We start from the raw sequence: 15956 nt of genomic DNA on the forward strand, positions 1-15956 counted from the left end.
GAGCTGTTGGGAAAAGATAGTGCTACTCTAATAGCTGAGATGGATAATTCCTGAAAATGATTAACCAGAAAAATGTGAGCTCAGAGAATGGCAGAGCAAAAGAAAAGTAGACATTGAGCAGCCTTTCATCAAGTACCAAACCTTCAGTCCGGCAATGGGTTGCCTTTAGGTGGTATACCTAGATAAATACTCAATCTGGATACCACAACAGGTTTACAGGACTGGCATGAGTAGATAAAATGAAATAAATGCAGAAAAGGAAAGATAAGAAGAAAGATGCTAAGTGAATAGGCATCAGGTATAAAAGGGGTAGGTATTTGAAGGGACAGCTTGCCTGACCTAACTATGCAAGTTGATGAGTGTGGCCAAAAGCTAGTGAATAGGCATCAGGTATAAAAGGGGTAGGTATTTGAAGGGACAGCTTGCCTGACCTAACTATGCAAGTTGATGAGTGTGGCCAAAAAGCTAGAAAAAAGAGAGGATAAGGAACATGAGCTGATACCTTCATTTTTTATTTATGCATTTTTTTGTTAATATAAGATGAAATGGCTTTTTGCTGTGGGATAAGCATGGTGTGAGAAAAGAAGCTGATAGCAGGACATGTGCTTTAAAAGTGAACTGGCACAACTGTGGATAAATTGGATAACTGTGTGGCTATTGCCATGCTGAATAAAAAGGCAAATGTAGATACATTGATAAGGAACATGAATTGATACCTTCATTTTTTATTTTTGCATTTTTGTTAATATAAGAGGAAAGTTTTTTTTGCTGTGGGATAAGCATGGTTTGAGAAAAGAAGCTGATAGTGGGACATGTGCTGTAAAAGTGAACTGGCACAACTATGGATAAATTGGATAACTGTGTGGCTATTGCCATGCTGAATAAAAAAGCAAATGTAGATACATTTATATTATCAATATGTAACTGAAGCAACTAACTGTCAGTCTATATAGTGTCTGTTGATCAAACACTTGAAATGCAAAGAAGAACCTGTATTTTGAAAACAGGAAGGTAGAAAAAGCAAAACATGTTACTTGTGAAGCAACCAATTTTATACGTAGGTAAAGAATAAGAACTGCTATTAAGATTAATGAAGAAAGAAGTGATGTTGTTTGGAGAAACATTTAACTAAAAACAATCATATCTATTCTATCTACTTATAAACATGAACATTCAATTGAATGCTTTTTTCATTTATAACCGTGTAAGAACTGTGAATTCAATACACAAAGTCAGTGAAAACTATCATCAGATAAGAAAGAAAAACATGGTCATAAATGTAAAATTACATAACATCTTTAATTCCCAACACAGATTATAGCTGATAAAATCTTAATTGTATATGATTATCATAACATATTTAACAGTTTCTTTTATAAACCATGCTGTCTTGTTTTTTTATTTTTTATTTTATTTTTTTTATCATTGCATGGAAAATTATAATTGCTACTGGGAAAGATGAATAGCTGTGAAGCATAGCCCTTCATGCTCAGAATTTTGTATTGAAAACTTGAACAGTATAGTAATGAAGTTATTATACAATACTTACAGTGCCGGGTCTTGGGTAAGGGATTCTGCCTTGATATGCCACCCACTGGTGATTTGGGCCTTCTTGATGGGCAAACGGGCCATTAAAGACTGTTTGAATGTCAGCCATCCTATATGCACATACTGCAGAGCCTTTAAAGATGGAGCTACAATACATGCAAAAGAAAATATTTACAGCATATATTCATTAGCACTAGTACATGTATTAACATTATTAGTGGTTTATATAGTTAACTTAATCAGCAATATTACATTATGTCCAATAAAAACAAATAACCAGAAGCACAAAATATAAATTAATTTATGTAGGAGCATGTTGGAGAGTGCTTTGCAGAGAATTGTCTTTTAGATGTCATTTTACAAGATCTTAATCTGATTCAAGGGTCATTAGCGGGACCTAATTTGGTCAATGGATTGCAGTTTGGTAGTAATAGTAGAAAACACAGAAACAGCATTACAAAGAATTCTACCAATGCCAGTGGTAACATTTAAATACTCATTCACTATTTTTTTTAAATTAAAAAGTATGAACACAAATGGCCATCATTCAGCTTCCAGTTTATGCAGATGACATAATATTAGTACAGTAAATGTTAATAAATCTAACAAAAACTTAAGAAGCTATTTTTGAATATCTTTTGCAAGATATGGAAGTGCCTAATAAGTAGCAAGCTATTAAACAATAGAAATTACAAAAATAAAAAAAGGTTTTGGCAAAACTAAGTCAATGAATTTTAATTTAAAATGTATTATAGAAGACTCATAGATTTGCAGTATTACAATCCAAAAATGATATCACTCACTCAACATACAGAAAATATTTTAGACAAAGTACACATCATCTCAGATATTGCTATCAAGTATCTTACTTTCTTGAAGTGGAAGCAAGGAAGGCTATTTTTACTAATGTCTTTTTCCTGATAGTAGAAAATATAACACCTAATACTGCACTCTCAAGTCATCACCTTGCTGCAAACAGTATAAAATAAAATATTGCATTTCATATACCTAGTTAACGTCACAACCTGATACTTCAAAAAAGTCACTTATTTTCCAGTAATATGAAGACAAACCTTACTACTCAATACTGAAAATTTCAAAGAACTATAAAATAGATAGTGCCCTCCACCAGCAAACAAATTAAAGTCCTTTCAACTCTCTGGGCAGCTTAAATTGTTATCTTTCATGGATACCTCCAATTTGCCTTTATATTGCTGAATAAGCATTTTTTATGATAGCACTGACCAGCAGCAACTCTTGTTTATTATGACTTGAGAAAGTGTCATTATTACACACCATTTGGAAAGTTACTCGAGACTCTGACAGTAAGCCCACTTTGTGAAGACCATGGTTAATATCTTCCTACACTTAAGCCAGTAATTAATGATTCATGCTTTTGATAGCATAATAAGTATGCCCCTCATAATTTATTTAACTTATGTGGATATCTGCAGTATTAAAGCATTATATATAATCCACTGTATACACTAGTATAAACTGGGCTGTCTCCAATCCTGCTTTGAATATGTGTTGTGTAAGCATTTCCAATATATTATTGATTATATGTCTGTTTTAATGAAGTGCTCTTTGACACTTTTCTCCTAAGCACTGTATACTTTTTATTGCATTACTCTTATGTTACTTTTCTCTGCATTATCTATGCCTTTTGGCCCAGGTCATGTTTGAAAATGGTTCTTCAGACCAGCTCTCCTACAAAGTTAACAAATAAAAATAAAATACATACATAAAAGGAAAAGAAAAAAAGCCAAAACCTGATAATGATGTTGCTAATCTTTTGGATCACAACGTTTTACTAAGTGCTTCTTGCAAGTTAAGTACCAGAAAAAAAGAAAGAAAGAAAAAAACAAAAAAAATCCTCAGACTGGCAGGACCTAATTCTGTTCGCTACTTGATGTAATTATTACCATCTAAATACAAAGCACATTCATGTAGAAAGATACTATAGCAGCTACAGCTGCCTAAAAGAACACACGTACTACACTTATGTTCAATAAGCATGTCTTCACGGAGACTGATTGTGTGCCCTGGTAGCTTGCACCCAGGGTATACAACTGTTTGCCCAAACCTATATACATTTCTAATGCAGACCATGACTTTGATACCTTAATTTTAGAACTGCTGTTATTTTTGTAAAAGTACATTGCAACAGGTAAAGTAGAAGCAAACAGAGGACCCTGGCATTCCAGGTGTATATGATTATGTCAATATTGCTGGTTACCAAAACTTTGAATTGTAATTTCATAGCAACTTTCATCAACTGAACCCAACCCTTCATTGAGGTGACAAGGAAAGTAATTAAAAAGTATGTGTCCCACAAGAGTGCAGAATACATTAAATTAAGGGAATAGTACATATATGTATATAATACACACACATGTATATATATATATATATATATATATATATATATATATATATATATATATATATATATATTTATATCTAATACAAATATGGATATACACACACACACACACGCACACCCATGCATGCATAAATGGACACAGACACACACACAAACACAGGAAGATGCTGAAAACAGAAGGCTTATTGTTTATCATGTCTACACAAATTGTTAAAGTCAAATGCATGTATCTGTGTTTTTAGTGTATCTGCACCATCCATTTTTCAGTCACTTTCAGGTAATATTGAAACCTCTACTGTTGTACAAGTTTCACTTGGTGTACATGCATATGGTCGACTGGTGAATGGTCGACTGAGTATGGCCAAAAGGAGTGCGGCAACATCACAAAAATGGGATTGCAAGTGTTGCGAATTGCAAAATCCCATTCCCCCTTTTTGACCCATATTAGCACTTGTTTTAGGCTGTAGAGTGGTTGGAAATGTTGATGTCTGTATTTTTATGTCATTCCAACCATTCAGCATTATGGGATTCACATAGAAATGTCAGTTAAATGTATGGTCGAGCAAGGTGCGCTCTTCCATATTAATGTAAACAGTTTCACTTCACCATACCTGATTTAGCACAGGGTTAAATATTTGCCATCAGCTCCTCCTTAATCTAGCTTTTTCTCCTCCCTATCATTTCTAAGACCATCAATATGCCTCATTAGCTTTTAGAAGTGTAGTTTACCTAGTTTCCCACAGCAAACTCTACAATGTTTATTTATTTTATTAATTAAATCCCAATTGCTCCTTACTGGGCTGCTCTGTAAGCTGCAGCAGAGGTCCCTCTGGAAAGTTGTCTCTGCATTCAAGACCACTGCATATGTCCTAGAGTCATTGGTGAACATCTGACTAAATACTCTAAATCTTACAGCATCAAAGCATGCAGCAGCCAACTGCATACTCTCTTTTTTTCAAACTGCACTCTCTTTAATCTTACCTTCTATTCCTGAAAGGTCAGCCTTTTCCACTTTCAGCTGTAAGTATGGGGTCTCACTTAATACTCTGTTTGTCGCAACACACACACACACACACACACACACACACACACACACACACACACACACACACACACACACACAAACACACACACGCACGCACGCACACACGCACACGCACACACACACACACACACGCATGCATATTGAGATACTGTTTAAATTGCAAAATTTATTTCTAAACTTCACTGTTTTCTTACAAAACTAAAGAAAGTTTGAAAAAACAAGCTCCCTGTTGCATCCATAACTGCAGGTAACCAACGTTCATGTCTTCATAAGTGAATAGAGATCTATTTTCAAGTGTTAATACATAGGAAGTCTGATCTCCCTACCAACAGGACAGTAGCAAGGAAATATTGCCTTATCTGAAGAGTGAGCAATTGCTCTGTGTGACTCGCTTTTCATCCACTACAGCAAACCTAACACATACATTTGAAAATATAGCACATGACCTAAACCATACATATGTAGATATAGCACATGACCTAAACCACACATATGATGATATAGCGCATGACCTCTCATACTTATCATCATGCCAACTCCTCTTTAGCATAGCCATCCACCTTCTTCTATAAGAAGCAGCTTTGCCATCCTCTGTGACTTATTTTAATGTGCAGCCTCAATCTCCATGAGGAGCCCTATCCAATCTGCAGTAACCATGCCACACATGTTATACATAATTAGATATAAAACCTTTCTGTATTATCACTGTTAACAAGAGCTAAAAATAATAACCATGAAGGCTAAATCAGAAAGGCAGCTCTTCAATGAAGCAACAAAGTGAAGTGTTAAAAGGAAAACCTGGAAACATGGACTGAAGGAACTCCATCAGTGCTAATTGGTGGAATATAAGTGGTGGACTGTGCCTGATAGCAGTTCTTGACTTCGGAGCTGACAGCAAAGCCTAAGAGAGAGGCTTACAGCCTTGAAGGGATCCACTGAAGTGCCTCATCTTGGAGAAGACAGTGAGGCTTAGGAAAATGGCCTACAGCCTTAAAGTAAATGTGGTAGTACTTGAGCTTAATGAAGAGAGCAAAGGCTGGGTTAGAGGCCTACATCTTTATACTGTCCTGCTAGTTGTGTTGTGGGAGAGCCTGTATTGTGAAAGGATTAGAACAGTGAGATAACATTTTAGTTTAAAACTGAGTTTTGTGTATTTCCAGCATTCAGTGTACCCTTGAATCTTTAAACAAAACACACAATTGCCAACAGGCAAAGAGACAGTCAAAGTAACAAAAAATAAAAAACAAAAGTGACTTGTTTATACTTTGTGGTTTGAGGTCGTATCTTTGGCTTGTAGTGTGTGTGTGTGTGTGTGTGTGTGTGTGTGTGTGTGTGTGTGTGTGTGTGTATATATATATATATATATATATATATATATGTATATATATATATATATATATATATTTATATAGATATATAGATATATATAGGTTCCTACTGGAATATCGACATTTCAATTGTTTGAATCACTAAAGGTCGACCTTTAATGATCGAACAATTGAAAATTTGAAGTCTTCAAAATTAACATAAAAAAGTAAAGGGTGTAGGCAGGGGGGCAAGCCCCCATGCATACCACACCCCCCCGCTACTTAAATATACCAACTCCGAGATCGAGCTACAGTGTAGGAAAGGGAAATCTTGCCTTTCCGCACCAAAGTGCATTAAAGTGCGATCTTGGACTTAGTATATTTAAGTAGCGGGGGTTGGGGGGGCAAGGCCCACATGTGGGGGTGCAGGGGGGCTTGCCCCCGTGCTTTAACCCATCAGGGTAAATTGTCTTTTTTTTTTTGTTTGTTTTTTTAATTTCAAAGTTATGGAACTTCGATCATATGGTGTCGACCATAAGGTATTTGAAGTTCTGTAACTTTGATTTTCTAATAGGTAACCGATATATATATATATATATATATATATATATATATACGTGTGTGTGTGTGTGTGTGTGTGTGTGTGTGTGTGTGTGTATATATATATATATATATATATATATATATATATATATATATATATATATATAGAGAGAGAGAGAGAGATGCCTACCTTTTAAGTTTGTTAGATTTATACATACATATGGAACCCTAATGGTTGTCTGAATGATGGCTAGTTGAAAGGCAGCATCAATTTACAAATAGAAAAGGAATTAGAAGAGGTAAGTCTTGGTGAATGGGAATGATAATGAGTGGGGGTATAACTCCCCCAGCTATCACTAGGGAACAGGTACTTACTGCTCTCTCTAAGGCCAAGAACACTGCATCAATGGGCCCAAACAATACCTCAGGATGTCTTCTAAATAGCATGAAATATGATCTATCAGGCACTTTGGAATTGATATTTAACTGTAGCCTCCAAACAGGCTTTATGCCTCATGAATGGAAAACATCAACAGTCATCACTCTACACAAAGGTGGGCGATCTACAGACCCTGGAAACTACAGACCCATAAGTCTTACTAGTTGCATATGCAAAGCCATGGAAAGAATTATCTTGGAAATTATCAATAATGACATAGGAAATCTCCAGACTCTGGACTCAACCCAGTTTGGTTTCATCAAGTGCAGATTATGCCTACTCAACCAGGTGGACTTCTTTGAGAAGGTCAACAAAGCAATAGATGAGAGCAAAATTGTTCACACTGCCTACTTGCATTTGACACAATGCCCCACTTGGGCATTGTTGACAAACATAAGATGTTAGGCACAAACCCTAATGTAAACTGAATGAACAAATAGTCCTGTCGAGTAAAGCACCCTTGGATAGTAGAACCACACTGTAGACAAGATAAATATTCTAAGGGTGCACCAAACGCTGTGAAAAATCCAATGAAACTGCTGTAGCTTAGCTCTTTATTGGAACAAACAACATCAAGAAAAGTAAGCGCTTTCACGTCCTTTCGACGCTTCTTCAGACTTCAATAACACTCCATGAAATCCATCCCTTAAATACATGCACAATTAGCACATTTACATTATTGATATATTGATATTGCTGAATTAAAGTGCTAGTGCCTATTCATTCAAATACATGAAAGCTCTGACAAGTAAAACAACTAAAAACAAACCTAAAAACTATGTGCAAATCCATATGAATATCTAAAAACTCTCATAAAAACATGTGTAAATATATATGTGAAAGTACGATACATGACACTAAAACCACAATATATAAAAAACTACAATGTGTAGAAGAAAAATACCTAACTAACATGGACATACATATTAATATATCAAGACGTATAACAAATTATATAGTTATGTTAGTCTCAATATATGGGTATCAATGTTTGAGTGACCTGGCTACTAAAAAAGGTCTTAACGTTATTTTTTCATTTTAATCCATATTTGTGTGCCTGTAGCCTAAGGATCCATTTGCTTTCTACTTCCTCTGTGTAATTCTTCACATCGCCCAACTTGCTGTTTTTTCTCACTAATTCTAATACTCTAAACCTAAAACTATGTGAGGACCCATATTCCATAATGTGACGTGCTAGAGCATTAGTGGCATTTTCCTTATTCACTGAATATATATGTTCTCTTATGCGTTCACGAAGTGTTCTATTGGTCTTCCCTACATAATACTTATCGCAAGATTGACATTGAGCTAGATACACTAAATCTTCGGTTCTTTAGTCCGCATAACTTCTAAACGTATAGGTATGGCCTGTATGTGGATGTACGAAGACATTGTTTTCCGCTACGTATTTACACTGATTACATGTGCGGCAGGCAAAAGTCCCTATTCTTTGTGACTGTGTAGACCTTGTTTCTGTTTGTTCATAACATAATAGCCTTTTTAAAGATTTCATATTTCTATAGGCTATATTAGGTTTTTCCTCTACTAATGTCTTTATCTTATTATCCATCACTAATAATTTCCAATTGTTCTCAATTATTCGCCTAACATGTCCATTCCTGTTTGTGAATGGAATGATCAATCTATTTTTCCCTTTCGTTTTTACATCTCTAACAGAAGTATTAACATCAACTTTTCTATGGAAGAACGGCTTGCCTTTATGTGCTCTTAACTTGCCACATGATGTTATAGGATCTTGTACCTCATCCTTTTTATACCCTCTCGAGGTAAAATTGTTGACTAATCCAACTTGCTGTTCTTTGAAAGCTGTTTCCTGCGTAGTCAATTTTGATACCCTGAGTGTTTGATTCTTCACAATATTGGAATAAATATGTTTGGGGTGCATGCTGTTGCGATGTAGGAGATTATTCCTCCAGTTGGGCTTCCTGAACATTTCAGTGTCTATCCCATGGCCCTTTAATTAACTTGACATCAAGAAATTCTATCACAGTTAATGAGTGTGTGCTTTCAAAGACAAGAAAGTCTGTTGTACCATTCAGATACGTTACAAATTCACATAATTCTCTCTCAGTCCCTCCCCATACAAAAAACACATCGTCTACAAATCAACCATAATATTTGATGTACTCAACAAAAGATACATTTTTAACAACACAAACCCTAATGTAACCTGATGGATAGCCAGCTGGTTCACAGACAGGACCCATGAAGTTAGAAATGGGGAGTTCACTTCTACAAAGAGGCCAGTCACAAGCAGAATCCCTCAGGGATTGGTCTTGGGACTGCTCCTTTTTGGCATTTATTTCTCTGAAGTCAAAACCAATGTCAGTGGTCTCTGGCTGACTACATTTACAGATGATTGTAAAATTAGGCACTGTCACTGAATCCCCCACCAACACACATGTTCACCAGGAAGGGTTGACACAGACAAAAATTTGTGCCAGAGCTGTGACTTTAAATGCCAAGACATGCATAATGCTATCCTTTGGGAAGTCATCCATCCCAGGTCACTATCATATTGACAACACACCCCTAAGAGCTGACCCAGTAGTCAGAGACTTCAGGGCACATATAGACAGTAATCTAGCCTTTGACCATCATGTGTCTACAGTAGTGAGGAAAGCTTTCTATCTTCTGCAACTTATAAACAAAAGGAAGAAACAAGAATGCAGCTCTGGTACTGGAAGAAAACAGTAGCTAATAACAGCAAACCAACCAACAAATCATCCATCGAACTCAAAACTTGTCGAAGAATGTTTACTACCAAAGCTAGGTTAAAAACATCCACAGTTTAGCACTTTCATCTATAACAATAACACATTATCAGAACTATGAATGTACTGCTTGTGGAAGCCGTTTTAAAACTTAACTGCAGAAGGCACATCTCCCATGTTAAACAATCACAACATGATGTAGCTGAAATCAGTGTGAAACAGAAAAAAATAAAGTAACAACACTAAAAATAAGTCCAAACTTTTAAAACCCGAACCAAAACACATAAATACAAACTAGGCAAAAAATAACTAAACAAAAAATGTTTGATGAAACACAAAATCATATTCTGCTTGCTCTCCTTTTTAGTTTACTACTGACAGAAATAATTATTTAAACTGGGAAAGTTGGTAGCATCCAGCTTAAGCTGCCATGTCATTTCCCAGTGAAGCAGTTTATTCTGCCAGTCCACTATATAAGGGAAATTTTGTATTTCTTCAAGAACAAGAAATGTAAACTTGGTGAATTTGTCACAAACAATGGAAGGCCTGGCCATTGCACTTTTACTGTCCTTATACTGAATACGGTAAACATGTTGATAGATGCACTTATTCAAAGCAGTCTTAATTTTTCCCACACAGAAAGTGGGACAAGTTGCACCTCTAACCAGGTAAATAACTCTTTGAGAAAAGCAATTGTAAGCTCCACCATGCACACGAGAATCAAATCTACTTAAAAGTGTGCCATTGTATCAAGTGTTTATGTAAGGCACAGATGACAATGGTAGACAAAAATCCCTTATGATGATCAGTAGGTTTCTCAAGAAGGGATTTTATGTTAGATTTATTTTTGTAGGTAAAAGATAGTGGTGTAGAAAAAACTCTTTGATGCTTTCATCACATTGTATCATGAAGCAGTTCTACTGCAAAATCTTTTCAATGTCATTGACATCCAAAATGTAATGCAGGACCATATTAGTTTGGCCATTAAAACCTGTTTGATTGTCTTTCTTGTCAAGCTGATTCAGCCCTTTCTTGATGATGGGGGCATATTTAGTGTTTCTCTCTGCCCATATCTCATCTCTGATTGAATACAAAAGTGGTGGGGGGTAGCCACGGTCCAAAAACATGGATCTTAGAATTTTAAACTGTTCAAGACACACTACATCACCTGAGGTCAACCGAGAGGTTCTGATAAATTGACTTTTTCATACCTCCCCTTCTGATGGAAGGGGTGGCAACTGGTGAAAAAAAGAAATGTGTTACAATAAGTGGACTTCCTGTAAATCCTGGTAGTGAATTCTTCATTAACTCCTTTTCTGATGTCAGTTTCAAGATAATTAATCTGGTCACATTCAAAGGAATATGTGAACTTTAATAAGGAAGTACTAGCTTATAACTGTAGCATGAATTCTTCAAGTTCATCAACTTCCAAATGATAAGTTGATCATCAAGGTATCTGAAGTAGCCAGCACATTTGGAAAAGAGGGAGAGTTTAAAAAGTGATTCTAACCGCCATCTTAATAAGACAGCATTTACAAATGTGGGGGTGCATGCGGCTCCCATAGCCACTCCAAGAGTGAGCTTGTAAAATTCACCCTCAAAGGTCAGAAAGTTGTTGTTTAACCCAAGTCCAAGAACTCATTAACCAATTCATAATCTGTTTCAGAAAGTAAGCCAAATCATTTTACAATCTCTCTGAACCATTCCAAACCCAGCTCATGGGGTATTACCATAAATAAATTTTGTACATCACAAGTAACCAAAAGGAATTCATCTTTTGCTGGTATTCCCTTCAGCTTATCCAGAAGGTCCCATGAGTCTCTTATAATGTGCAAGAAAGAATCAAACAGGTTTTTCAATTTTTGGTCTATAAACTTGGCCAGGAGCTCTGTAACTGATCCACTAGCAGCTACAATTGGATGTAACGGTGTGTGTGTGTGTGTGTGGGGGGGGGGGGGGGGTCAGATGGATTGGAGTGGATTTTGGGAATACCAAAAATCTCTGGAATAATAGGAAAATCCACTCTAAGGAAGTCATATAAACCTTGTGGGATTTCATCATATAACAACTCATCAAGTGCAACTTTAATGACCCTGTAGGCTATATTGATTTTGTTTGTGAAAACAGCACTGTACACACAATCATCATGCAGAAGATGTAACATACGCCCAGAGTAGTCAGCACTGTTCAGGCCCTCACTGTTGTCCGGTTTCATGCATCTAATATTGTAATTGTGATTCAATTGCTGGAGAAGCTGGTTTTCTTTCACTGAAAGGTTAAAAAAGTTGTTTGTATTGTTTTGCAACAGTATGTGTATTTTATTTTCACATTGCTTCTCAAAAACATTGATAACTGGGTGTAAAAGAGGATTTGCTGTTCTTTTCCTCTTAAACTTGCCAGGGTGTTAGAACTAACTTTTACCCCAAACAGTGCTTGAAAATTAAGCTTCCTGGTGAACAATTTTAAGTCGAGGATAGTGTCATCCACCCTGGCCCTAGTGGAGGGGATGAAGTTAAACCCCTTCAAAAACAAACTATGGTGCTCAGGGCCTATCACCATGTCTGTAAAAGTGTAAATGTGATATCCAAAAAAAGAATAATATTTATAGTACCTGAAGGCACAGTAGTGAGCTCCTGGGTGAATAAATCATCACTTACCATTGGCAAAAGGAGCAAAAGGATGCCTACAGAACATTATATTTGTAATATAGTAAGACAGAATGCATGCATAATTTTAGGGGTAAAGAATAACAAAATCAGGCATAACTGTTAATTTAAAATACTAAAAATGACTTTTGTGGGAAAAAGAATGCTTAGATCTGGCTTTGCAAATAAAAGTATGGAATGGAAGTTACAAGACATAAAATATTAACAACTGATGTAATAATAAGTATGGATTTAGAAAATGCTAAATCAAGACATAATATGGAATATGTGTGTTCCTCTTAACAAAAAAGAGAAAACAGTAGTTTTGAAATAACAAAGCCATCCCTGGGATTCAGAAAGGGTTATATCAGTGCAGAAGCCTTAACCTTGGAGATTTCCACATTGAAGTAAGTCCCTCTAATACAGAGGCTGATCTCCTACTAAAGTTTTCCCCTGTGGTGACCAGAGTACATACAGCAATCTTGCTGGGAAGTCACGTGTTAATGCAGTAATCCAGGGAAGTGATTACTGCTAATTAGCCATGTGCTGTCCTCCAGAAATGGCCGCAGCCCCATAATATTTTGACAGGCCCATTGAGAGAATTACTCTGCTGAGTTATTTTTTTTTTCTAGCAGGAAGAAATGACAATTGCATTTAGATGATATTCATCCTTTCACTACAACAAGGATAGTCATCATGCAGGTACTCATAATGGAGCCATGTTGAGAGTGACTGTGTGTGTGTGTGTGTGTGTGTGTGTGTGTGTGTGTGTGTGTGTGTGTGTGTGTGTGTGTGTGTGTGTGTGTGTGTGTGTGTCTGTCTGTCTGTGTGTGTGTCTCTGTGCCTGTGCATGACTATATGTGGGTTGCTAGAGAGAATGCTAGCATGGTCAGGTTTGACAAAGCAGTTTTGATTCAGACAGTCAGTCAGTAATGGCTCAGTGTCACTAATGAGGCATTTCTCTGAGTGGTTTTACCATGTCTTTGAATTAGAGATTCTTTCAGCCATCCTAACTGACCAACCTAAACTGGCAAATAAATATTGGAGGAAAAGGTTTTTCTGAATACAGAACACATTTTTGTGTACTTCAAGAAACAGGCAGAAATGTGGCAAAAACAATGACATATCATAGAGTGTGTACACAGGAAACTGCTTGAAGAGTGGCCATGCATATAAAAGAGAAAGGTATAAGCAACCTGTGTAGTGAATGCTTAACAGCTAAGGATAGAGAGAGAGAGAGAGAGAGAGAGAGATGAAGTACCTACGGTGGGAGGCATGATGTCCACTAAGGAATATCTGAAGACATGAAGGCATCATAGCAGAAGTCAAAGTAGCACCAATTGCAGAGAAAGTGAAACAGGACAGATTACACATGGCCAGGACAACAGGAGATGATTTTGTGAAGAGTATTTGATCTGTTAGTATGGTAAACTTTATTCAAAAATTTCAACAAAGCAATGGATGAAGACAAGACAGTGCACACCAACTACCTAGACCTAACCAAAGCGTTTGACACACTACCTTACTAAGACATATTGGAGAAGCTCACCTAACTAAGAATAAACCCCTTTCTCACCCAGTGAATTGCCATATGGCTCACAGATAGAACTCAGGAGGTCAAAATAGAGAAAGATATGTCCAGAAAAGACCATTTACCAGTGGAGTCCTACAGGGCTTGGTGTGGAACCTCTATTGTTTAGTATTTACTTCTCTAAAGTAAAAGGCAAACAACAAGGATCTTTGGGTGCCAAAGTTTGCAGATGCATGTTATTTAATTCATTAATACCAATGTGATGTGAAATGTCACTCGTCTAGCTGCCTACATATGCGCGGCATTCCAAAGCATTTTCTGAAAAACTAACTTAAAAAAATAAGATAAACAAGTGCAAATATTTTTTAAATAAGTTTTATTAAAATCATTTCTGAAACATACAATTATTTTGAGAAAACTGAACAAATTTTATGATGAAGTAGATAAAAATAAATGCTCAAAAAGATGCTAAAAGTTCAAAAAAAACAATGAACTATGTACAATGATGTTCCCAATACTATTAACAAATAATACAAGTTAAAACAAAAAAATAAGAGCTGATTAATACTTTCAAATTATTAAATTTCTAGTAAGTCAATTATATTCTGCCATTGGTTATATATTGCTGTATTCCTAGAAGATCTAGATTTAATTGTCATCTAATTTGGATACTTCCAATAGAAGATCTTTATAATTTTGAAAAGAGGGAATTTGTGAAGACTTCCAATTTTTCGTGATTTCTTTCCTGGCAATGGACAGCACAGACCAAAAAAGTGAATATTTGTTTGATTTTACACAAGATGGAATTGGTGTGTTAAATAAAACTAACGATTTAGTAAGTAAAAATTTATCAGTGAATATTGCTTGTAAGAAATTGTTAATATCTCCTCAACATTTTTTCATATGTAGACAGTCATAAAATATATGTGCCCAGTCAGCATTCTGTACCTTCATGCATCTCCAACAAAGAATATTTATGTTATATGGAGTGATGAAAGATCTATTTAAAAATCTCTAGGTAAATATTCTCCATTTAAGTGATGAAGTAGTTTTACCAGCTGACTGAAGAATATTTGATTTATCTTTATCTGAAGGATTACAATTATTACTATCTGAGAAAAATTTCCAATAGTTGTCTAGGAATATATCCAAGTCTGATTAAATAATTTTATATATATGTGACAGGCTAATTTTGATTGTATTGTTCTGCTGAGTAAAAACAATCAGATACTGAATGAATTTGGGAATTACAATTTTAGCTGAAAAGAGTATTAACTCGAGTTTATTTATGATATAATTTCTAGTGTCTTGTAAGTCAAGCCATAGTGTTGAATCAACATTTGATGCCAAGAAATCAGATGCTTTTGTTTAAATATTGACATTTTATAAAAATTTGTAGAGAAAATGACACCCTGTGTATATGCTATGGAGAAAATAAGGAATAGCCAACTTTCATATAATTTAAATCTAAGGATAAAATGTTTAAAGGATTTTAAAATTATCATAATATAATTTGATTTAAAATGTTGGGTAGTACAGAAAGAAAATAATTCCTTTAGCTTCCATATGAATGTATTATTTACTAAATTTAGCTTAAAGTCATTATTCTTATTTGATTTTTAAGATAAGGAAAGAATAAATTATTTCTATTTTGCTGAATATTTTCTATCTATAAGATATGAGATAGTTTTTAATACTGAGAAATTGAATATATTTTTAAATTTGGTAATGCAATGCCTCCATTATCCCAACTGAACATATGATATGAAAAAGAGAG

The 15956-nt window shown here is 35.4% G+C and overlaps 1 protein-coding gene across 1 annotated transcript in view; it reads right to left on the reverse strand.

Annotated features, from left to right (window-relative positions):
* The window catches only part of SEMA3C (semaphorin 3C), a 709622-nt gene that overhangs the window by 146174 nt on the left and 547492 nt on the right, over nt 1-15956 (reverse strand). The window contains exon 11 of the mRNA XM_044088330.1: nt 1550-1694. Coding sequence (XP_043944265.1) covers nt 1550-1694 — 145 coding nt within the window. The remainder of the gene's footprint in view (nt 1-1549; nt 1695-15956) is intronic.

Source organism: Protopterus annectens, chromosome 11.part0, assembly GCF_019279795.1.
Source record: "Protopterus annectens isolate FY-2018-M chromosome 11.part0, PAN1.0, whole genome shotgun sequence".
Classification (NCBI taxonomy): Eukaryota; Metazoa; Chordata; order Ceratodontiformes; family Protopteridae; genus Protopterus; species Protopterus annectens.